This window comes from Nymphalis io, chromosome 10, assembly GCF_905147045.1.
Source record: "Nymphalis io chromosome 10, ilAglIoxx1.1, whole genome shotgun sequence".
Classification (NCBI taxonomy): domain Eukaryota; kingdom Metazoa; phylum Arthropoda; class Insecta; order Lepidoptera; family Nymphalidae; genus Nymphalis; species Nymphalis io.
Window position 1 is genome coordinate 11871798 of NC_065897.1, and position 23511 is coordinate 11895308.

Genomic DNA, 23511 nt, shown 5'->3' on the forward strand with positions numbered 1-23511 from the left:
ACAAGATGTATTAGCCGATGCACAAGTGGTTAGATTATGTGATGTTTCCGACTCCGTTCAAACACTACTGAATTTTCATATATTTAATTTGTGTGCAGGCGGATGTGGCGGATGACAATCTACCACGTGTAGCCAATCTTCTCAAAAACTAGTATACATTTACAGGCTCTAACATTACTTTTTAGTATGAGTGACTTCTCAGGTCACTCATACGCGTATAGTTTCGATCAGCAATATTACATTGTTGATCGAAGGCGTATAATAAACACGGATCAATTTCAACATTGGTATAGAGACCATAAAATACTTGGAAGATTACGAAAGAACCTGCCGTACTTCATTTAATTTTAATATGAATGAAACTTACGTTGTTAAATTGAAAAATATAGATCTCTTACAATTGAATGAGTACACATATTTTTAAACATTATTCCACGATATAATGTACTCGTAAGTGTGTATATTGGAGATCCTAAATAAATAAATAGTAATTCGTGTGTTCGAATTTAATCGGGTCGTATTTTAATGATTTTTTTGCGCACATAACTATCATTTACGCCAAGATAATCAGTTCATATTTAAAATTATAATATATTATTTTATAGGTTAACTATCTTATTAAAGGACACATTCATCTCCATTACAACCCTAATCGCAATCGAAGACCACGGGTTCAAATTTTGATAAGCGTTGGTTGTTACCCGGAAAGGGTTTTGAATGCTCAATCTTTCTAAAGATTTGCGTATTCTAGTAAATGGGCCATCTCGACTCAATATGTAAATTTAATGATACTATGTAAGACTTTTACAATAACAGTAACAGTGCAGTAACAGCCTGTTAATGTCCCACTGCTGGGCTAAGGCCTCCACTACCTTTTGAGGAGAAGGTTTGGAGCTTATTCCACCACGCTGCTCCAATGCGGGTTGGTGGAATACACATGTGGCAGAATTTCGATGAAATTAGACACATGCAGGTTTCCTCACGATGTTTTCCTTCACCGAAAAGCACGAGATGAATTATAAACAGAAATTAAGCACATGAAAATTCAGTCAAAACATTGTCAAAATACAAAAATTTGAGCCAAATCGTTAGAGCCGTTATCAATACATACAAGATTTGTTAATTTAATTTTAAGACAAGAAAGAAAGTTTTATATATAAACAATACTTTTTCATTTAATTTAGAATTTTTTTAATAGCCAAAGTTTTTTTTAGTTGATTTAAATTAATTGAATTACAAAAACTACGAAAATTTGTTCCTTTCGTTACGTGCGTTGTTGTGCGTTGCGTAAATGGTTAAAGTTACGCAACAATTATGCTGTTGATGGAATTGTTCTTCTTAAATCCGCGACAGCATATATCTTTTAGGGTTGACTCACTGTAACCATGCTAATGGTAATCAAATTTGTTCTAAAATAATGCATTATTTGCTAAGTCGTTTTTATAAAAATGATATTACTTAAACTTAAATTTATTACCAGTTGTTCTTGAGTTTAAAGCGTTCAACAAAGTCTTCAGTACAGTAAAAGTCAATAACAGCCTGTTAATGTCCCACTGCTGGGTTAAGACCTCCTCTCCCTTTTGAGGATAAGGTTTGGAGCTTATTCCACCTATCTGCTGCTTGCAATGCGGGTTGGTAGAATACACATGTGGGAGAATTTCAATGAAATTAGACGCATGCCGGTTTCCTCACGATGTTCTCCTTCACCGTCAAGCACGAGATGAATTATAAGCACAAATTAAGCACATAAACATTCAGTGATGCTTGCCCGGGTTTGAACCCACGATCATCAGTTAAGATTCACGCGTTCTAACCACTAGGCCATCTCGGCTTTTTTTTTAACAGTCTTCGGCTTTATAATATTAATATAAATAAAGATTACCTTGAAAATTTAAAAAAACTTATTTATTTATATAATAAAATTATAATAGTTCACTTTACGTTTTTTATACTTTTAAGTAACGCGACCAAGACATAACTAATGCTATAATATTGTTGTATAAGGACAATTATATTTTTATACTTCTTAGTAAGCCAAACACAAATCACCACATAACACCTATAAATAGTACCTGGGCGACTGAGCTTGGATGAGCTTTCATTTTGCAATTTTCTTATTATTTTTTTTAGGTACGTCTTGATTGTGGATCTTAAAACACAAAACATTGTCAAAATACAAAAATTTGAGCCAAATCGTTGGAGTCGTTATCAATACATACAAGATTTGTTAATTTAATTTTATAACAAGAAAAAAGTTTTATATATAAAAAAATACTTTTTCATTTAATTTAGAATTTTTTTAATAGCCAAAGTTTTTTTTTTGGTGATATAACCGTATCATATATAAATATATTTTAGTAGAAAAATTAATACTTTTGTAGGAGTAAAGAAAATATTGAAATTAAAATAATATAAATGTAATTATTTATTTGTTTTTTTATAAATTTCGAATATAAGTCGAATTTATCTCCCAATTTATTAACACACTAAATGAAAAAATAAACTATCAACATTTATATAATAAATACCAAAGGATTTAAAAATATTAAAAAATATTTCACTGTTTCTTAAATAAAATAAGAAATTTGCATTTAACGTAAAAACTATTAATAAATACGCATATAAATCAAACATCAAGCTTCCGACGCGTCTAGGCACACAATAAAACATCGAAAAATTTAGACCCACCCCCATAGGGGGCGTGTCCGGTCATTGACCCCACAGCTGACGCGGCTCAATGGTAGTACACTAAAACGTACGAATATGTTTATAAACGGGGTAAAAACTTTAATGAGAACGTATTTTCGATTACTATGTTGTAAATTTGTACCATTAATAAAACACGACATCATGTTGAATGAGTAAATTTCTTGTATAATCCAAACGCTTTCCTCATTTTAATGTATCATATTATTTTGTTCTTTATTCTACCTTTGTGTTTATATATTTTAAGAGAATTTTGAAATTAAAATAACGTTATTATAAAAGAAATAAGAATATGACATGTCATATTTGTCACATACAAAAAGACCAGATATTAGATTTATAAACCGTATTTCTTCATGTATGTATTAGGAAATTTTTGTGTAATTATATTTCTGTTTCTTTTGTAAAGTATGCTTTTTTCTTTCCAAAGAGTTCAAAGTTTAATGTAATGCTCATAATCGTTTTTGGTTTTTGTAGAATGCCCACTTTACTAATAAATTCAATACTTGTACCATAATATTTTTTAATATAATATAATATTTTGTGTATAATATGTTTTTGACATTGTTCCTATAGACTTGCGGTAAATATGTTTCCTGTTTCTCATTTTCCAGTGTTTGAAAATTCTATATCACTAAAGGCGTATACTATATGGCATACAGAAGATTTAGGAATCGTAGCTCAAAAACCCTGACGCCTGGATGTGGTGTGATGGAATGGCGACTTCGGTGCATTTTTACCAGGACAAATGCTTTGTTAAAGTGGGAATCAATTCACTTTGACTCCGACTTTCCGAAATGTATGTAACTACTGACGGTATTGAGCTTCTAGGAGTTTTTTCATCGTCCAAACTCAACCTTGGACGATGCATTAAATTCAAAGCTTGGCATATGCTGGAAGCACTAAATTTGGCGTCATCAATACGGTCAAGCAGTACTTCACGCTGAAACGGCTTCGAACCTTATACTCAGATCAAGTTCGATCGTGCATAGAGTACTGTAGCTATTTATGGCATAGGTCTGCCAACTGCCAGCTTGATGCTTTGTATTTAGTGGATCGCCGTTCTTGAAGGCTTATCGGTAACCGGATATCGTGTTTTTGTTAATGGTACGGTAAAATTGGACTCTGGTCAACGCAAAACTCCAAAGTCTAGAACATCGTCGTAAGGTTGCCTGTCTGTCGGTATTTTATAAGATATATTTCGGAGTGCGTTTAGAAACTAAATAATTTGCACCCATACATGGTAGATGTAGAAATTAATACAATAAATATATTTTTCTTATTATCATACTAAATATATGTATAGTAGACGCGCCACCCACGCATAAGGGAGTAGAGAGCCGCGACAGAGAGGAGGTATGACGGCTTAAGAGTGCGTCATGCCGTTTGCCATCAATCTTAATTACAATTCGTTCTTTTCCCTAGAGGCGCACCAATAGGTATATTAAATAAAATTAACCTTTTAATTGAAAATATCACATAAAAAATATTTTTACTTTCCTTTGAATGTCCCACTGCTGGGTTAAAGGGCTCTCCTCTTTTTGAGGAGAAGGTTTGGAGCTTATTCCACCACGCTGCTCCAATGCGGGTTGGTGGAATACACATGTGGCAGAATTTCAGTAAAATTAGACACATGCAGGTTTCCTCACGATGTTTTCCTTCACCGTAAAGCTCGAGATGAATTATAATCACAAATTAAGCACATGAAAATTCAGTGTTGCTTGCCCGGTTTTGAAGCCACGATCATCGGTTAAGATTCACGCGTTCTTACCACTGGGCCATCTCGGCTCTCTTACTTTCCTAGGTGCTCCCTTATATTTGAGTACGTAATTCCTACTTTAACAAATTAAAATTTAGTTTCTTTTATCTCATTTCAAAAATTTTTGTTTTTAAAAAGCCAAATATCTTTCTATTGCAGCTGCTTCAGACGCCAGTCTTAAAGGTAATGTGCCGAAGTTCTACTTTTATATTTTGATACCCAACCAATCCACAATGAAATGTGGTGAAATGTGTGGCAAGGTAACTCTGCCCGTGCATATCTGCAACTCTGCCAATGGATATGTGCGTTGCCGGCCGCCGGTCACGCGTTGCTTACGTCAACAAACGCTACTATTTTATACTCAAAAGTAACTGCAGGGGTAAATATTAAAAGACCTAACGGAGCAAAAGAGCATAATGTGTGTGAGATTCAATCTTTGTAGACACTTTACGTCACAAAGACGGTTCAGCTGATGATATTGTTTAAGAGCTCGAATGAGTATGATTTTGCGGGACTGGGAAGGTCCGTGCTCATCAAACATCAAAGAAATATTAAAAGACTGCTACGAAAGTGATTCACTTTTGCTAATTTCTGACCTAAAAGGTGGTGCTTATCTACTCAAGCAACTCGAAGAAGTAAGAGCGCCAGCGTTGTCCATTTAGTGCAACAGGGCAATCTTCTAGACAGCATGTGTTCTTTATGTTGTTAAATTTTTATATAGATTTTTTTCTTTTGTTTGTACATAATTTAATTATACATATAAACCAGTGACCGAGAAAATAAAATAATTAATAAAATTTTAAAATTTTTAGTTGTTAATTTTATTTTTAATATATTAATTAAATGATTTAATGAACTTTATAAATACAAAAATAACTCTTTCTCCAATAGCTGACTACATATGCGCATATACAATTCGATATGAACCACTAACCTTGCTGAAGTATCCAACGATATGACATCCTTCTTCATCAGCACACGTCATCACGTAGAAGAGGAAAGGTTCCACGTCGTAGTACAGGGTCTTGTGGTCGAGGAAGAACTTGGCGAGCAGGCAGAGCTGTTGGCAGTACTGTTTGTGCTTGCGGCCGTCCACTTGCCAAACGCTCAGGTTGTCCTTTCTGTACACCTGCGATACATCACATTTAGATCATCAGATATTTGAAACATATTAAAAATAGAAAAGATGGTCCAACGGACTCGTGGAGTACCTGCACGTACAATACAATTCAAGTTTATATTTGTGTTTTAATTCTTTCTGGCTCAATCGTGTATCACAAGGTCATATGTGAGACTTGAAATTAATGTGTCGGAAGAAATTATGTAACCATGCAAGATGGAAATGAGTATGTCTTCATATATTTTTGCATATTTATAGGTTGTTACTGTACATATATAATAATCAATATCGAATCATTTATTATTATTATATTTTAATAAATTGTGTGCTAAAACTAGGAACATTTTATGTACACTCATTTGAAAGCAAACACTGTATGCATAGTGTTCATGCGCCGATTACAGTTTTATAAAAGTATTAAAGAGCTTGACTAATAAGTGACAATAACAAAAAGATTAAAAAATGAATAATTAAAAATTATTACATATTTTATTTAAATAGTGTCTTTCAAACACTTCATTCGTCATTTCTCAAGATTAACAAACTGTTTGTTACATAATATAGAATATACCAGGAAAAAATACATCATTATTTACAAGTAGAAAAATTGTAGATCCTGCATGAATTCAACCAAACAGCTAACTCCTGGCCATGATAAATGCAGCTCGATTAAAAGGGGTTAGATAGAGGTTAAAACCCAAACATAATATATAATCATTTTATCTATATACATGAAATAATAACAGACTGACTAACGGACATATCAAACTATTGGGTCTAGCAGCACCATGAACATTTGTACATCGAATCTTTTCACACAATAGGTTAGCACTAAGGATCCTTCCTTGTGCTAACTTATTTTTGGACCCCTAAATTGGTAGTAATAATTCTAATTACTAATTCAACTCTTTTTTATCAGCTATATAGAGGAACTGCTAAATAAACTAGAGCGCTTGCAGAACACGTGTATTCGCTTCATATTTAGATTACATAAATATGATCATATTAGCCAGCATCGTAAAACACTAAAGTGGCTGCCAATACGGTTGCGTCGAAATATGCATGTCCTTTCTTAATTTTATATCATACTCTACCATCCTCAAACTCTAACCTACCTAAAAGAGCGTCCTTCCTTGACTCTTATACATCAATAAATTTGCGCTCTGAGCAAGACAATAAATTGCTGATCTCTCTGAGTTGTACTAAAATATACAGCAATTCTTTTACGGTTAAAGCAGTCAAACTATGGAATATTTACTGGTGGTAGGGCTTTGTGCAAGCTTGTCCGGGTAGGTACCACCCACTCATCAGATATTCTACCGCAAAACAGCAATACTTGATATTGTTGTGTTCCGGTTTGAAGGGTGAGTGAGCCAGTGTAATTACAGGCACGAGGGACATAAAATCTTAGTTCCCAAGGTTGGTGGCGCATTGGCTATAAGCGATGGTTGACATTTCTTACAATGCCAATGTCTAAGGGCGTTTGGTGACCACTTACCATCAGGTGGCCCATATGCTCGTCCAACTTCCTATTCTATAAAAAAAAAAAATTTCCCTGCTCCGAGAAATTCGTCAAGCTGAATCCGTACATATTTTTAAGAATATGTATGTTGGTATATTACATATTTGTATTAAGTTTATAAGATTTCAATAAATTTTAAGTATAAGTTTTTCGCACACTGCCCGATTAATTATCCTGACTAAAAAAAAACATAAGCAATTCTCTTTACAGAGCTTTCCTGGAACAGATCACTGTAAGTGAGGCCGCCTTTGCATACTATATGTACTACGAGTTAATTATATGTTATTATATATTTGTAAATTGTGTGAAATAAAGGATTAATAAATAAATAAATTTATCGAATAATGTCTATTTCCGATGATCGTGGGTTCAAACCCGGGCAAGCACCACTGAATTTTCATGTGCTTAATTTGTGTTTATAATTCATCTCGTGCTTAACGGTGAAGGAAAACATCGTAAGGAAACCTGCATGTGTCTAATTTCATTGAAATTCTGCCACATGTGTATTCTACCAACCCGCATTGGAGCAGCGTGGTGGAATAAGCTCCAAACCTTCTCCTCAAAAGGGAGAGGAGGCCTTAGCCCAGCAGTGGGACATTAACAGGCTGTTACTGTACTGTCTATTTAATAATATGTTAATATCAATATAAGCTTTAAACTATATTCAATAAACGAAAGTTGTAAATACTGTCGCCATGATCGTAGTCAACTTATATTTAAAGGCTACTAGCGTCATCTAGTTTATTTATTTCGAACTAAGTTTTGTCAAATTAGTATCGTATGTGCCCTTTTATACCGAGATGGCCTAGTGGTTAGAACACGTGAATCTTAACCGATGATCGTGGGTTCAAACCCGAGCAAGCACCACTGAATTTTCATGTGCTTAATTTGTATTTATAATTCAAACAACAAAACATCGTAAGGAAACCTGCATGTGTCTAATTTCATTGAAATTCTGCCACATGTGTATTCTACCAATCCGCACTAGAGCAGCGTAGTGGAATACGCTCGAAACCTTCTCCTCAAAAGGGAGAGAAGGCCTTAGCCCAGCAGTGGGACATTAACAGGCTGTTACTGTACTGTACTGTGCCCTTTTTATTTTATGTAATATTTGTATAACACCAAATTATTGTTACATAAGTTAATTGATGAAAATGAAATCATTTTTAGAATTATTATGGCATAAAATAGTAAAGGCTAATAAGAATTTACTATTTCGGATAGTTAAATAATGTAATGAAAACGCCACCTAGCGGTATTTGAACGAAGCCTTTAGCTACTTTAACATCTACTTCCGTTGGAAATAAAAAGTTCTAGAAGAAAGTAACTGTATTAAAAAAAACTGTTACGAATAAAATTTGGGTTGAGATAATATGAAATCATTTGTTTTTGCTAAAAGACTTACACGATTCCAATTAATTCAATTATTTTTGTGACAAATTAAATTTATTTCGAAGTAAAACTATGTTTAACATTTCTAAATACCTGTCAGTATTGTATCGAAGTATAAACAAAAATTTAGAATCTAGCCTAAATGACCATGACCATTAAACAAAATAAAAAGCGACCTATATTTATTTATTTGTATTTTATAGAAACAAACGGCATATAGTAGATTTTATAAATATCAAATATTAAAAAATCATTACCAAAAAAAATTTTTCAGTGATTGAATATATCTTTAAGATCAAGTCTATATTATATCGATTTGACAAAATGATATTGTGGAGCGATTTAGGAAGAAGAAACTCGATACTCGCCAAAAAATTGAATTTGAAATTTCACAAAGTGACATGCGATATTAGCAACAATTATAATATTGAATATAGACAATATCGAATATACAGTTTTTTAACAAATCACAATCGGATCGAGTGTCGAAATTTTAAAGAATAACTTTTGCTGTTGTCAATTGGACATGTATTTAATGAAAAACACACACGGGGTGTTTTTCATTTTGTCTCAGTTTCCTTTGGGAAGCGTTAAATACATTCCTTAAAAGCAAATCATAAAGAAGATTGATTATTAAACGATTTGTCATATTGGTTTATTGTATTACCCGAACCATGGTAATAAATCAATTTTACATGCACCGACAACTTATTACGCAAAAGTTCATAATTAAATATAACGATTATTTTTAAGCATACTAAACCAAGGCTAAGGCTAGATAACTTATAACAAGACTCATCATCAAAGTCGTGTTCAAATTTATATCTAGGATTTTAAATATAGGCAACAAACAGTTTTTGAAAAAAATATAAATAACATAATACACACGGGACATCGTGAGGAAACCTGCATGTGTCTAATTTCATTGAAATTATGCCACATGTGTATTCTACCAACCCGCATTGGAGCAGCGTGGTGGAATAAGCTCCAAACCTTCTCCTCAAAAGGGAGGGGAGGCCTTAGCCCAGCAGTGGGACATTGACAGGCTGCTACTGTTACCAACGCGACAAGCCTACCTCGTCCCCCGGCGGGTGTCTCCACACGCACTTGGCGCGATGCCTGGCGGCGCCGACCGCGCACTTGTGGTGGTTCAGACAGAACTCGCACACGAACAGTCGCGGCACGCGCGCCGCGTCCCCCGGGTACGGCGACTGGTACCACACCTCCATCATGTACTTCCCCATCACCACATATCTGAAACCGCAAACGTGAGGTACTCGTTAATATTAAGTCCCTAGTTTTCAAAATGTTTGAAAGCATCGAGTACGATGGTACCTTGTCCCTTTATCTGTCGATATGTCTCCTAGTTCCTCTTCGATCTTGACGGCGGCGAGTGCTTGTGCATCTCTGAACAGCCGTAGATCGTAATCGGGTGCGAATCCTTCTAGCACAGGCTCCCTCTCTTCTCCGAGGTCTTCGTTGGTAGGCATCGATCGAAGCTCTTGACTACCTTTCCATTTCGAACGCATATCCTAAAACAGCAGAATCGCGCAACCTCATCAGTAATAACGCTTTTGTCAATAAAGGAATGTTATCCGAATAGATTGCAGATTAACACTACTTTCTGTCACCAGTCATAAACGGTCAACTTTAGAACCATCTTTTACATTTATATCATCTTTATTGGGTAAATATTTATTTATTCATTAAAATATATCTGCGAGACTTTATTATAGATATGAAATTTTTTAATTACCAACTTTTTTTACTTTCTAACCTTTCAAATTTTTCCTGTCGGGTCAATAAAATAGAACAAAAACAACAATTGTTTAATATTAATTTTCCTTTTTTGTATTTTTTTTTATTTTGTTTTTTATGTGTATGTATTTAATTTTTTTTTTGTAATTTTATCATATTGCGAATAGTTTACCTCCTTTTTTAACTTTAATGCAATGCAATAAAGTATTGTGTGATACCAATACAGCACACATATGTCATATATACAAAAATTGGAAGGGAGCTAATACTGATCCTTGTGGAACACCGGTGGTAATGGTTTGCGCAACACGCAAAAATAATAACATAATATTACGATTTGCATCAGTTTCAAAGTTACATACTAAATACGAGAGATAGGTCAATCGGTGTTTTGTTACGAAATACCACCGGACGCCTCCCGAGAGGCGTCGGCGTGGGCGTCGGCGCGCTCACCTTGACCTTGAGCTGGTAGGCGCGCTGCTCGATGGTGGGCATGGCGCGCGGGCGCTGCTGCAGCGCGGCCAGCGCGCGGCGGCGCGTGGCGGCGGCGGCGGCGCGCTCCTCGGCCGCCGCCACGCACCACGCCGCCGTCACGTTGTGGTACACGGGGCACGCGTCCCACGTGAAGTGCCGCGCCGCCTTGCCGCCTGCGGGACCCACACTTACAGCCCGACCTCTCCGCGGCTCGCTAGCCTCGCCTAGCTCGATTCGCGACGCGTATGCTCACCGAGGTGTCCGGAGGAGTCGCAGTCGCGTACGGGACATCTTCGTTCGGAAGGCGTGATGGGGTTCGGCGGCAGGGCCGGCGATCTCGTGATGGCCGCCCGCGCTTTGGCTAATCTTATGTCGTCCTTGCTGCAATTGCGAACCATTTTTATAAAGTACTAAATCCCGAATCGATTAGGCTGAGCTTCTTTTTCTATCGGTAGACTTTATTGAGTCTTTAATGAGAAGTGATTATAAATAAATATCAAAAAAGTTTTTGGTTTCTCTAATCCCATTAAAAATAGTTGATTATTAATTTTCTATACTCACAACACCAAAAAATTTAATTTTAAGCAAACTGATATTAATATAATTACATCTTACCTTTTTTCATTACTTTTGTCATCTGCTTCTGAGTCTGTATCAGTGTTCGCCGGTTTGGATGCATTTGCCATTCGCGACACACGCGCGGATAACGATCGCGTTAGTTTGCGCGGCATTGCGCCTGTATTTGAATCACAAGAATCTCCACTTTTACCCATTGGTTCTTGCTAAAAGAATTATAAAAAAATAGTGTTAATAAAATAATTTTACTAAATATATGAGAGAAAAGCGAAATAAACTAACCTTAGTACTAGCATTGGAAGGTGATTTTGCTTTAGCCGATTTTAAATTATCTTTTTTAGTTGACTCACTGTCACTTTCCGATGAAACAGATTCTACAGAAGATTGACTTGAAGAACATGATGATGCACTCTTTAACTCTACTGTTTTTTTTGGTGGTGGACCATTTGCCCTACCAGCTCTTCGTTTTGTGTTATCTTTAGAATTTGAATTTGAATCTTCATTTTGGACTGGTGTCATAGGTGACGATGGTACGTCTTTCTCTTCACTAGACTTCCTAGATGTTTTCTTATTACGCGGTGAAGCTTTGGGACTGGTCTTCAATGTTTTGCTTTCCTTGCTCTCTGAATCTGATTCAGAACTATTGTCAGGTGAGAAGATACTCTTCTTTTTTAATGTGTTGGCATCAGGTTTAGGAGTTTTAGGTATTGTTTTACAAATTGCTTTAGATTTAGCCCCAGTAGCTAATCTTGGTTGCATCTGTTTCGCTTTTGCTAGAACAACAGCAGCATTTTTTGGTTTTGTGGATCGTCTTCTTGGAGGAACAGGTTTGGGTGTAGCAGGTTTGGGCGGTTCATCGTCACTTGATGAGGATATTTTAGGTTTAGAAGAGCGTCTTGGTTTCAGTTCTTCAACAACTTTTGGTTCTTCTACTGGTGCTGGTTTTGGAGATTTAGGAGCTGGAGCAGGGGCAGGAACAGGAACAGGGGCAGGAGTGGAATTAGGTGGAGCAGCAGCAGTTGCAACTGCTGGAGTGTCAGAAGTGGAAGATTCTGAGTCAGAACTACTGGAACCAGATCCTGAACTGGTAGATGAAGTGCCACTAGTGCTTGAATCAGATGTTGAGCCAGAACTGCTATCAGTACTACTATTGCTCACCTGCAATTAAGATGAAATATATAATTTTAAAAATTCAAAACAATCTTTTCCTCAAATATATTTTTATAATCACTTCTAAAAATAAAATACTTAATAAATATATTCATATCATTCTTATACTGGGAAGATGAAATGTACTAGAATATAATAACTATTTTAAATATGGACTCAAATTGAAACGGTAACACAGTTTTATAAATTGTAGGTGTATCATAACTAGACACTACTAATAAGAATCTCATGCTTAAAGGTAAACATATTGTTTCAAGACAAAATAAGTTTTTATGATCCATCACTTTGTTGTTTAGTGAAACATGACAAATTACAACATTATTTTGAATACCATAGAGTTAATTAACAATTATATGCTCGAGTATACTTAAAAGATTATTTCATTTTTGTTCTCTGAGGCAAAATAAATACCAACTACAATAATGTTATCATTCTCAAGTTAAGTCATATCATAAGTTAAAAAATAATTACAAACACTTACATCAAGATTGGTCATGTTGGTTTTTTAATAAGACCAATAAGGGGTTATTTTTAAAGCTGTAATTTAAGGGTACAATTGTTTTTGTTTTCAATAAACCATTCGATACTATTGTCAAAAGATAAAACTATAAAAAAACAGCGCCTTTCGCAAAGTAGTCAAACAAATCTGCGATCTATTTGACAATTATCGGAGACAAGTTGAGTTGACCGTTGACGTATAGGATACAGATAATATAAAAGTCAAGTGAATACGATCGAATATTACGATAGAATGAAAAAGTGTTAATAGTTAATGAATTTTTGGCTTTTCTGAATTTAATGCAAACATGTTGTCTGTAATAAAAAAGAAAATCTATCAAAAAAATGTCAACGTCGTGATCATTATAAGAATTTTGGGAATATCCTAAAGATTAATTATTACTTCCTTGTCCAAATACAGTCCATTTCTAACATTTTTTTTATATTATTGCAACATGGTGTAAGAAATACCTAGATTATTATTTGTTTTTATTTTTTTAATTAATTAATTAATTATACAATAATTTCATTGGTACAAGACACAAGAAATATACTAATAATTGGATCAACCGTAGACAAAGAAACTAAAAGACGCAATGACGATTTCCTTCTCACTTACACAAGAAAAAGAACGAAAATTACGTTACAAATGATTTAGACAGAGATAGAATTATCAAATATTTTGTCCCTTATTGCGTAACCAGTTTTAGTGCTTGCAAAATTTTTTAATTAAAAAACGTATAATAAATATTTTAATTAAATCTTGAAAATTATTTATCTCCCAAAACAGGGAATGCAGTTACTATGGCAACATTATACGCAACATTGACAAACTATCTCTGTATCAATCGCGGCGTCACGGCCCCTTGTTTTATTAATTTCTCTGTCTAAGGTAACAACGGACATAGTGACACTATGATAAGGAATGGAAAACCTTTTATAACTTGTCAAATCGATACATACTCTTTTGTCTTTGAACTGCCACTATATTTGTTATACAACAATAATTACCATCTTAATTAAAAATATATATATCTATTTTAGAGTTCCGTACCTCAAAAGGAAAAAAAATAAAAAAAAATAAAGTAAATTAACGTAAATTTGTAGCAACATCACATTTTTTTATTTTAGAACATAAATAAATGTAATCAGATTAGTGATTAACTACTAAGATTACAATGTGTAATCATCAATCACATTTACAATCACGGTTACAAATTAGGAAACCATTGGTTTACGCTAAACTTTGAATTCACAAGGCCCCGTGTGTACAATCTCGACGCCATAGACTGGGCCCCTTATCGCCCACGCATCACATAATATACATAATAATATATTTTTCTATATAACAAAAAATAGGTTTTAATGAAAACCTGAACTTTATATGAATACTCTTTATTATCACGTATACAATACAAGTATATAAATACAACATATTGTTATTATAGTAAATTAATAAATATCAAATATAGTATGATATGTAAAAAAATAATGTAAAAAAACTTGCTACGGACTACTATTTTACGTGCTGTACACACTTTTGACTTTCATGGGCTGATACTGATATTCTTCGACGGAAAAAAATTATAACAAGTCATTAGCCCGATCTGGGGTTTGAACCCTGACCTCGAATCTCTATATCGAAGACCACTAGACCAGTGAGGACATTCACTGATTTTGAATGTCATTGTTGCATTGTCGTCGAAAATATTTTATGACCTTAAACATGATAAATAAAGTAATTAAAAAAAAAAAGTATCACTTTAGTTACTGAATAATTTATTTATCAAAAATAAACAACTCATTAAGTACGTGTAATCGTCTTGTCAAACGTCATGTAAATTCAACGACGAAATTATTTTATTTGATATAATACACTGTTTAAAATAAATGCAAGTATATAATATACCTATACATTTCTAAAAATAATTTTCTTATCAAGAAGATAGAAAAGTCGCCAGAATAAATTAAAAAATTACAAATAGTAATCATTTTCAAGTATGATTTTTTTTAAATTTAGTTAACTGCCCAAAATACCAAATATAAAAAAATTGTTATATTTTTTAAATATAAATTTACAATAACTCGTGATTAGTATTTTTATTATATTTTATAAAATAAAATATTTAAATAAAAAACATTAAAATATCACCATCTGATCTTTGATCTAATGTATAATTTTTGTAAATAAAGTCGTTTTAAGTTGGATAGAGAAAGTTCCATCAGCAGAATCGATAAAATCGAGTGAACGATTCTGTGTAACCTCGGAGTAGGACGGACGTGACGTGTTTACATCACTCTTTTGAATTTTATTTATTTATATTTATATATATATCTTCGACTTAACTACATATAAACTATATATCTATTCCACTAAATACCATGTTTTTAGAGTGACATGACACTATCCCAAGTTGTGTACTTTCTCATTGTGAACGATATAGCATAAAGGTTGGTCTACATAATTATTGTATGTTCGTCTTGCTCTGAGCTAGGCAGTGAGAGCGAGACAGTAGTCGGAGAGCGTCTTGAGGCGGCAGCCGCCCGCTACGCGCGCGTTCGCCGCGCTGACGGCGGGGTTGACATGTGCGTTATGCAGCTCCGACACTTGCGTGGAGCACGCAGCCGCAGGGTCACCCGACGTGTGCAGCTTACCGTACCTGAAATAATCACAATTGTAGAGTTTCCTAAGTGGGAGGGCTTTGTGCAAGCCCTTCTGGGTAGGTACCACCCACGCATCAGATATTCTACCGCTAAACAGCAACACTTATTATTGTTGCGTTCCGGTTTGAAGGACGAGTGAGCCAGTGTAACTACACGCACAAGGGACATAACATCTTCGTTCCCAAGGTTGGTGATGTAAGGAACGGTTAATACTTCTTAAATCGCCAATGTCTATGGGCGGTGGCGACCACTAACATCAGGTGGCCCATTTGTCTATGCCTATTTATAACATAAAAAAAATTGTTTCATCAGTACCTAAATGCTAAGGTCGTATACATATGGCTAAGCTAACACTACTTGAAAACTTAATAAATAAGTTTTATGTAAATGTGTAGTACGTGAAGTGAAGTTTTTAAAATAAAAAAGTCGTTAAAGGATTAGTGTGCGTCACCAGAACTCGTTTCCAGGGTGCGCGTTGCTGTCCCACGGGTACGTGAGTACGAGCAGCTTGCCGGCGTGCTCACCGACCAGCCGGGACGACGGCTCGCGGTTCTCAAGCTGCACGGATATACCACCTGGATATGCATTGAGCAACTCAGTCATCACAAATCACAATGCATTTATGAACTTAATTTCAATTTAAAAATTTGATTTATATGTTTTTATAATTATTCAATTTGAGCGTTTTGTTTTTCCAGTTTAGTTTTTCGTAGTAGCGTGGATTTTCAAGCAATTACTAAACTTTAACTTTCACTGATATAGAGTCATTATTAATTTGACATTCGAAATAGAGTTGCGCAAACTATATCAAACATAATAAACATAACAATTAAAAATACTATAATTTAGTTCAATTCAGTAAGTTGTTTAGATATAAAAAAAAATATGATTGAAATAAATAAATGTTCTAAATTAATAATAGTCGAAATATTCTTTCGCTTAGTTCACTCGAATTAATGATGTTCAATTTTACGACGGATTCAATTCTATTAACAAATTGTCACTTTATCGTAATCGATGCAGTTTATCCGTTTTCCTATTCTTTAATTTAATTATCGATTATTGGCTTAAAATTTAACAATTAAGTTCGGTTTTTGACATAACGGTTTATGTTAACATCATGTCGTTTCGGTTCCGACCCGATGAAGGAATGGTCAAAGTTGGATTGGAATTTATTCGGGAATATATCGTGATCGTTAGATTAGCAGAATAGTCACCTGTTGAGTAGTTCAGACTTGAAAGCGCATAATATTTGTATGGTTGAAATTTATTATTTTTAAATATATATATCTAAAAATAATAAATATATATATATATCCTTACCTTTTGGATGCGTTTCACTTTTGAGAAACAATTTTTTCACACCTTTCTCGCGTCTATCTTTAAATATAGCTGAAAATTAATTTATTATTTCAACTTTCAAGTCATAGAAATATTATTACACTTTAACTGTAATTGAAGTAATTATAAAAAAAAATAAGTAAAAACAAATTAATTGTCAGGATTTTATAATGTTAGATATTTAGTTATGATAGTTTTACATATATTTTTAATCTATCTTCTATTTATCAAGATATCAATACAAAAAAAATCACTTAAAAAATCAATTCATTCACTCACCTTCAGTGTCGGGACCACATTTAATATAACCAAAGTTGACATCAGTGACATGATTCAACATGTCTTTCTTAAGAAAGGCAGTCATTCTCTCCAAGAACGTGACAATGTAGGCATCCGTTTGATGTTTTGATATCATCCATATACCGAGCCCTGAAAACATAAAATTAATGTATTTTAATATGTAGGTGAGTGAGCCAGTGATTGCCTGTGTGGCATTTTATTGACCGAGATAAAACAATATTCTGAAATCAAATCAACATTTAGAATCATGTTCGATTTTCCCAGAAAATCTTATGTGGATTATGAGATGGAGTGAATAGAGAGTGCGCTTGTGTTTGCGCACACAAGCCAGCAATATAATACAGCAGTAAATCATCACCAGTGAGCTAAAGTTAACAAGTTTAAGGGTTTATTTTTTATTCTTGAACTATAATAACTATTATTAATTAATACACCAGTAAAAGTAATAAATTTTAATATCTTTAATATAATAACTTGTGAGATATTTTAAATTTAATTATAACAAAATATTATATATTGTTAATTCGATGAAAATCGGTCAGTTCTCCGTTTTTTATATATGCGCGGGAAAAACTATTTTTTTAACTTTTTTTTTTACCAAACAATACTAATGATGTTCTGAAACCGATTATATTTTTATTAAATCAGATACTATATAGAATATGTAATTATTAAATATATTAAGTGAAGTACATAAATAAGTATTTCTAACAATATAAAAAATACGAAGTATGTCTGTATTACGCTTTCACGGCTAAACCACTAAACCGATTTTGATAAAATTTTTGATGAAGATTAGTATTGATCGCCATTTTGTTCTGTATGGGTGTATGTTGTTGACCCCACTGGCCTTTACATCGTTACCGGCCGTTGGGGCAAATATTACACTCTTGAAATTTGATTCGTCTCGGACTGTGACATTCCTTCCTGAGGGTGTCTCCTATGAGATCGGACCTCGGCTCACGACGTAGTTGGTGGGGTAATCGAACCCAAAGAACGGACAGGACTTTTTATACTTAACACCTGACGAACCCACCCCCCCCACTCTTGACATGCGGGGAAAGCAACGGGCAATATATAGTTATCAATATAAAACGAAATTCCTTACCACATCCGATGACATTCACAAATGCATTTTTCCCGCTCCCCTTAGCCCTAGCCTCGGCCTCTATGAGAGTCGCTTCGGCTAGAACGACTATCCTCTTGTAATAAACTTCATTGTCAAATATACAATTAATTTTCTTTCCCTTTATAACATGTTGATATCTGGCTGTGCTTTGATCGGTTTTATTTTTGACATCTTTGAAGAAACTCTCGCTGTATACAAGCGTGTCTGTCTAAAAATGTATTTAAATATTATATTAATAATTTATTATATAATTTCTTTCAGACTTCGATTAGTAATTAAAGAATTGTTAACGAATTGAAATGCTAAGAACATTAATGGGCGACTAGTTTTTTATTATAATTGACAGGAGATACTCATTATAACTTATATTATACAATATTATTTTGTGATTATATTTACTTAAATGCTTAAAATATATATGTATTATGTAAACAAATACTTATACATAAGTTTTAAATTATCAATCTTGGAATACTCTCTGGTTCAATCCAATTTACATAGGTAAGTAATTTTTTTTAATGCTTTGAAATTTACCCTAAACAGACAGACAAAAATTATTATCCACTTGTTTCGGTTTTAGTAACATGCAACTAGCCATATAAATTAAAAAAATAGTTTTTAAATTACAAATTTCAATTTCATTTATTTGTATTACTTCTATCGTTCGACTGCCTCGTTCGTCTAGTGGCTAGATATAAGGCCGCTGACCCGGAGGTCTTGGGTTCAATTACCAGGTCGGGCCATTAAAAAGTTATTGAGTTAAGGACCTTACTTCTATATATGTATGTAATACATACTCCATAGAATTCAGCCCACATCTCTCTCAAAGCCTGCTTGGACTGTATTGATTGTGTAGTCGGGTCTGCTTTCAACATTTTGGAATCATTTCTCGCTTCTCTTTCTCCGTACCCATTCTCTGGACAATTCTGTTCTTTAGTTATGAGAATATCCTCATAGTCCATCTTACCGCGGCGAACGAAGCGCGGACCAATCAAACCTACGATTTCAAAACGTTGAAATAACTTTGCCAATTATTAAAATTTTAATATTTGTTAAATTATTGAGTGTTTGTTGACTTTCAGGTTGGACACATAAATTTAAGTATATTTTATTAACACATTTAAGTCAATTAGTTGGCGAAAAACCGTAACATCCGATTTGCTTGCCGGTTTTTCTCGAGAGAATTTTAAATTTCGAATTCGAACAGTATTTCGGTGGTAACTATACATTAATATTTCACATTCCAGCCGAAGACACGACAAACTTGATGATAAGGTCACCACCGCCCATAGACATTGGCACTGTAAGAAACAATACAAATCACCAAAGCACCACCAACCTTGGAAATTAACATGATTTTTCTCTCATGCCTGTACTAACACTGGCCTACCCTTCAAAGCGAATACAATACTAAATGTTGCTAATTGGCAGTAGAATACAGTAATTTTTTTATAGAATAGGAAGGCGGACGAGCATATGGGCCACCTGATGGTAAGTGGTCACCAACGCTCTTAGACATTGGCATTGTAAGAAATGTCAACCATCGCTTACATATCCAATGCGCCACCAACCTTGGGAACTAAGATTTTATGTCCCTTGTGCCTGTAATTACACTGGCTCACTCACCCTTCAAACCGGAACACAACAATATCAAGTATTGCTGTTTTGCGGTAGAATATCTGATGAGTGGGTGGTACCTACCCAGACGAGCTTGCACAAAGCCCTACCACCAGTATATACCTATCCTACCAAGTAAAGATAAATTTTTAATATATAGCTCACCAATTATTATAGCTTCCTCTTCAGCATCATTACTGACAACACCGTTATTGCATCTGGTACCATTATTGATGCATTCGGTATAACCGCTTACATACACCATCGAGGATATTTTCATTTCATCATAACTCAAACAGTTTTCCAGTATAAGTGGCGGTTTTTCCTTTGATGTACCGATTTCTTCCCAGCCGCCTGTACTGGAATAAATTGTAAATATGATTTTATTAATATGATAAAATTATGTGAGTTCAACTAGTTGTACAATATGTAAGAGGCAAATGATGATGATAGTTATACGAATGTTCAATTTATTGAGTTTAGTCCAATCATATTAGATGGCCCAATGAAGATGATCGTGGGTTCAAACCCGGGCAAGCACCACTGAATTTTCATGTGCTTAATTTGTGTTTATAATTCATCTCGTGCTTTACTGTGAAGGAAAACATCGTGAGAAAACCTGCATGTGTCTAATTTCACTGTAATTCTGCCACATGCGTATTCCACCAACCCGCATTGGAGCAGCGTGGTGGAATAAGCTCCAAACCTTTTCCTCAAAAAGGGAGAAGAGGCCTTAACCCAGCAGTGGGACATTATCAGGCTGTTACTGTGTGTATATATACATTGTAGGCATTAAATTGATGGTTGCAGATCTTCACTTCATCATCATCATATGACCATTTGTTTTTCAGACAATATTTATTTATATAAGGCAATGAGTGGTATTCGTAAAAATACTTACATGTTAAGAAAAAAAAGGACATATTTCTAAATCTAAATTGAAAACCTTTTGGGACAAATATTGTGATTATTTGATTGTATGATATAACTTACATATATATGAATATGTAAATGATAATAATACATACATACAAATCAAACAAGAATATATAAGAAAAATAATAAACTATATTATATATTATTTTTTATTTGTACATTAAAAATAAAATAGAAAAGTTTTATTTACAAGTGACTGATAATAATGTTTTTGATAAGGGCTATCTATGTGATATTTGTTAACAGATAAGTCTCTATCAATTACTTGTATATTACTGCTGTCGCTGTACTATTGTCAAAAACATTTAATTAGGTATTTACCCTTTTTCACCATTAAGAAGTCTATATTTATCATGTGGTCCGACAAAACATAGAGCCCTTTTCTTTAATATCCTGTCTATGAGTTCTGGTACCGTCATGTCATTGTACAAAGCCTTTTCAATATCAGAACCAAATTCTCTGAAATATGATAATATTTTTTTTATATTTTATGTATATATCATAATTGAAAAATAAGCAACTAGTGTTATATTATTTAAATATAAAACAAACTATGTTTTTAAAGCCAAATAATAACGCATGAATCTCAACCGGTGATCGTGGGTTCAAACCCAGGCAAGCACCACTGAATTTTCATGTGTTTAATTTGTATGTATAATTCATCTCGTGCTTAACGGCGAAGGGAAACATCGTGAGGAAGCCTACATGTGTCTAATTTCATTGAAATTATGCCACATATGTATTCTACCAACCCGCATTGGAGCAGCGTGGTGGAATAAGCTCCAAACCTTCTCCTCAAAAAGGGAGAGGAGGCCTTAGCCCAGCAGTGGGACATTAATAGGCTGTTACTTTACTTTTTATGTTTTTAAATCATATCTTACCGTTTATAATTCAAAAACTTTGCCAACAGAATCAGAACTCTTTCATGTATGAGTGGATATGTGGATGTAATATTCCTTTGCAGTCTTTTAATTGGTCTAAGAGTTTTTAAATATTCCAACCTGTGTATTTTACAGAAATATTAAAATTATTGCAGAATATTATAACTGTAATGTTTTAAGCAATTTATAAAACACATATTAATCATATTATAATAATGAGTAACAAACCTAACAGTTTCTATTGGGAATGGAATTGGAAAGGCTTTGCTTTTTTCTATGATTTCTTCCATATTATCTGTCAGTTCAATTACTGCTAAAGTTGTACATTGATGAATCAATTTTTTATTTTGGTCTGTAATACTAGGGAGGCTCCAATTATCTTTGCACCTGCATTATAATTTTTTTTTAAATAGTATAATCAATGAAAATTAATTACCAATACATAATTTTTAAGTGTATTTTAATTCAACTAAAATCATTTGAATAATTATTAATTATTATTATGTTGATTATATATTAAGAATACAAGTATTTTTTTTTATAAATAAAGTATTGGATGTGGCATAATTTTAGTGCAGTACGAGACTACAGTTAGAGCATTCTGGTGGAATAAGCCCCATACCTTCTCCTTAAAGGGAGAGGAGACCTTAGGCCAGCTGTGGGATGTTCAGCAGCACTTACTTACATAATGATATTTGTATTTTAATAAATTTAAACAAATTTAAGAATACTATTTTTTTTCTATAGCCAAAGCAACTATTGCAACATAGTTATGACTCATATTACAATTTATTTATTTTCAAATTTTACACATCATTTGGAATATATTTTTTTTAATTATTAAATAAATTGTATTATAATCATATTATTAATTTATACCCTATAAAAACTTACCAAGCAATATTTTGAAAAATTGGCAAGGCATCCATTGCTTAAGTTAGTTTATAACTTTTGTGTTATTGAAATAAGATTATCTTTTCTCAAAACACTTTTATTTTAATTGGTTTGATTTTTTTACTTAACTATATAGCACGAAAGCCGACAGATAAATGCCAATCGCGTCTTATTACTCATAACTATATAACAGTTTAATAATCTTATAATAAACAATATGAATCACTGGTTACTTGATTAGTGACACCTACATAACAGCAAAAACCTTGTAGAAAGTTGGGTTGTTAGGCAGATATGTATACCGTTTAGTATATATAAAAATAATGTATAAAAAGTTTAATAAGGAAAAAATATAAGCAATAATGAACCTACACTTGAAGAAAATGATGCAGTATTTTAATAAAATTTAATTTTATAAATTTTAAGGTGGCAATAGACATGTATATATAACCCATTGTTCTAATATCGAGAAAAAACTACTAGGTCAAAGCCAAAAATTATTTGTCTTTAAATTAAGAGGATATTTCCTACAGTCATCATTAATAATCGGCCTAATTTTATTAAATCAATAGTGCGTGACATAGTTAATAGCTTAATAAACTGCTACTACTACTTCATACTTGTTAAGTTACTAGTGAGTAGTGATGAAGTGAACTTAAAAGTTAAATGCTTATAATATATTTTTTATATATGTGAATATAAATAGTACCGACATACTAAAATAACATTAAACGACTAAGCATCTGATCTAATGGTGACACCTGACAAGTGACA

At 33.5% G+C, this 23511-nt stretch overlaps 2 protein-coding genes across 2 annotated transcripts in view; both read right to left on the reverse strand.

Annotated features, from left to right (window-relative positions):
- Nucleotides 1-13154, reverse strand: part of LOC126771443 (histone acetyltransferase KAT7) — a 30535-nt gene extending 17381 nt beyond the window's left edge. The window contains exons 1-8 of the mRNA XM_050491321.1: nt 12959-13154; nt 11590-12465; nt 11347-11513; nt 10985-11112; nt 10711-10904; nt 9835-10031; nt 9576-9753; nt 5400-5594 (exon numbers count right to left, since the gene is read on the reverse strand). Of these exons, the coding sequence (XP_050347278.1) occupies nt 5400-5594; nt 9576-9753; nt 9835-10031; nt 10711-10904; nt 10985-11112; nt 11347-11513; nt 11590-12465; nt 12959-12973 (1950 nt within the window). The 5' untranslated portion in view covers nt 12974-13154. The remainder of the gene's footprint in view (nt 1-5399; nt 5595-9575; nt 9754-9834; nt 10032-10710; nt 10905-10984; nt 11113-11346; nt 11514-11589; nt 12466-12958) is intronic.
- Nucleotides 13155-14354: 1200 nt separating this feature from the next.
- Nucleotides 14355-23017, reverse strand: LOC126771460 (uncharacterized). The gene is made up of 11 exons (XM_050491356.1): nt 22738-23017; nt 22072-22230; nt 21844-21963; nt 21284-21421; nt 20192-20385; nt 19207-19406; nt 18389-18617; nt 17260-17409; nt 16963-17031; nt 16091-16214; nt 14355-15635 (listed from the first exon to the last, which is right to left on the reverse strand). The coding sequence occupies exons 1-11, from the start codon at nt 22770-22772 to the stop codon at nt 15467-15469; spliced, it is 1587 nt and encodes a 528-aa protein (XP_050347313.1). The 5' UTR covers nt 22773-23017; the 3' UTR covers nt 14355-15466.
- Between the last annotated feature and the right edge of the window lie 494 nt (nt 23018-23511).